This window comes from Otolemur garnettii, unplaced genomic scaffold (genome assembly GCF_000181295.1).
Source record: "Otolemur garnettii isolate 467f Iridium unplaced genomic scaffold, OtoGar3 scaffold00018, whole genome shotgun sequence".
Lineage (NCBI taxonomy): Eukaryota > Metazoa > Chordata > Mammalia > Primates > Galagidae > Otolemur > Otolemur garnettii.
Window position 1 is genome coordinate 25,130,766 of NW_003852413.1, and position 2,602 is coordinate 25,133,367.

Here is a 2,602-nt window from a genome sequence, read left to right on the forward strand (position 1 = left end):
GTTGTGGTGGGCCCCTGTAGTCCCAGGTACTCGGAGGCTGAGGCAAGAGATCACCTAAGCCTAAGAGCTGGAGGTTGCTGTGAGCTGTGATGGCACAGCACTCTACCAAGGGCGACAAAGTAAAAAAAAATAAAAAAGAGATGGGGTCTCCCTCTAGCTCAGGCTGGTCTCAAACTTGTGAGCTCTGCCTCAGCCTTCCAGAGTGCTAGGATTACAGGCATGAGCCACCTCACCTAGCCAGCATAAGAGATTTGAACTGGACCTTTATGTATTTTCTTTTTCAGTGAGTATGTGTATTTTAATTCCTTAGATCTCAGAAGAAGATGGCAAATTCCTCTTCTGTTTTATCTAAAGTCCCTGGATATGGCTTACAGGTAGGGATGTGGGCTCCTCAGACGGAGTGACTGTGGGATTGTGCGGACAGGCCCATCCCTTCCCTGAGCCTTGTACTATGGGCAGAGGCCCTCTGAGTAGGGAGGTGAAACTCTGCCTACCCCTCTGAGTGTAATTTATGTGAAATGCACACATTTTAAGTGTACAGGTTGATAACTTTTAACAAATGTACACCCTCTGTATTATTTTGCCCTCTGTAATTTTGACCCGGGTCCTGTCCTTCATGATTCTGCTCTGTAGTCTGTAGTGAAGCACCAAGCCAGGTATATTCTCTCAGGGAATTCTGAAGATAACCTTCCCGAGTTTATACAGTTCTCTGATAATTCTTTGTGATGGGATTGGTGTGCCAAATTGGCTCCCAACAGAATCTCCTTGCTCATTTGTCTCCTATTTCTCTGCATTCCCTCCCAAACTGCTGGACTTTTTGTGACTAGTGTCTTTTCTCTTTCTTTCCTTAATGACATAGGTTAGGAACTCGGACCATAACCAGGGACTACAGGGTCTTCTGAAGTCTGAGCAAAAGAGAGTGCATGGGTTAAAGAACCATTCCAGATCCAGAAGCTCCTCCCACTCACCCCCCAGACATACCAGCAAGAAAAGCACCAGGGAAGTGGGGTCCCGGGACAGGAGGTCTCGATCCCCAGGGAGAAGGTCACGGTCCCCAAGGCCTAGCAAACTGTGAGTGTGGGATTCACGGGGAATTAACCTGTGACTGTGGGGGCCTTGTCACAGCAGGCTTTTGCTTTTGGTGATGTCCAATTATCGACTTTCTTATATGTCTTTGTTATTTTCTTCACATCATTTTTTTTCATCTTAGTATAAAGCTCAGGTCCCTAGAACCACGTACCTATAGAGTTGTGTACTATACTAGGGGACAGTGGGACATGTGAAACCTTCTGTACCCTGTGTCTTCAATATTCTAACACTTCCACCCTCTCCTGTCTTCCATTCAGATTATAATTCTAAGACTGTTAGTGTGTCTTCCATTGTTTGAGGGACATATTATAAGGCACTGGCATGAAAAGGCTTTACCCTCTCTGTCTTCTAATGTCTATTACAGACATAATTCTAAGGTGAACAGGAAAGAGAGAGGCCACAGTAAAAGCCCATCACCCAAAAAAGAGGTCTACCAAAGGCGGCACACTTCCGGATACACCAGGTGAGTCAGGAGCCCAGTATATTAAATTCACTTCTGCAAACCTGAATCTAGAGGAGGCTAAAAATCAAGGCAGATGGATACTTGATACTACATTTTTGGCAAACTAACTTCTATTTATTTTGTCAACTTTTATTTTTCTTTCTTGAGACAGAGTCTCACTATGTCACCCTGGGTAGAGTGCCATGGTTGCTACTCACAGCAACCTCACTCACAGCAACCTCAAACTCTTAAGCTCTAGAGATCCTCCACCTCAGTCTTCTGAGTAGCTGGGACTACAGTCTCCTAACACAATGTCTGGCTAGTTTTTCTTTTCTTTTCTTTCTTTCTTTTTTTTTTTTTTTTAGTAGATTAGTAGAGACGGGGTCACACTCCCGCTTACGTTGGTCTGGCACTCCAGAGCTCAAGCAATTCGCCTGCCTTGGTCTTCCAGAGTGGTAGGATTACAGGCGTGAGCCACCATGTCTGGCCTATTTTGTCAACTTTTAAAAGTGTGCCACCCACTACACATACCATGTGAGGCACATGGAAAGCACAAGGAAAGTAGTTTGAACATACATAAGGAAAAATCATTTATATCTGTCTCTCACCATGTGTGAACGTGTTCATTCTCATAGATTTCCACACGGAAGCTTTTCTTGAGAGAATGTTTCTTGCTCAAGGCGTCAGCTGAAAGGGAAGCAGAATGCTTTCCTTGAGGGCAGATGTCCTCTGCATTTGAATTGGGTCAGCGCACGGGGGCATGTAGCCCTGGGACCTGAGGAAAGGTGGCTATATCCGTGAAAGGCTGTCTCTGGGAGTCTAGGTTGCTCTCAGCAGAAGTTTAGATGAGGTAGGCAACTTCTGTGAACATCCTTTTACTGCCCAGGGGATGTATAGACCAGCATTTCCAAATAAATTGGCTGTACATTAGAACTGTCTGGGAAGCAGTTATTCTATGGGAAGACTGCCAGAGGGAAGAAGTTCTAGAACAGCCTTGGCAATATTGGAAGACCCCCCAACTCTAAAAAAATTCATCTGGGAGGCTTAAAAAAAAGATCCCGGCTCGGCGCC

General features: G+C 45.2%; 1 protein-coding gene across 1 annotated transcript in view; it reads left to right on the top strand.

Annotated features, from left to right (window-relative positions):
- Nucleotides 1-2,602, top strand: part of CWC25 (CWC25 spliceosome associated protein homolog) — a 26,718-nt gene that overhangs the window by 14,740 nt on the left and 9,376 nt on the right. Inside the window, exons 5-7 of the mRNA XM_012802912.1 lie at nt 311-374; nt 860-1,071; nt 1,454-1,552. Coding sequence (XP_012658366.1) covers nt 311-374; nt 860-1,071; nt 1,454-1,552 — 375 coding nt within the window. The remainder of the gene's footprint in view (nt 1-310; nt 375-859; nt 1,072-1,453; nt 1,553-2,602) is intronic.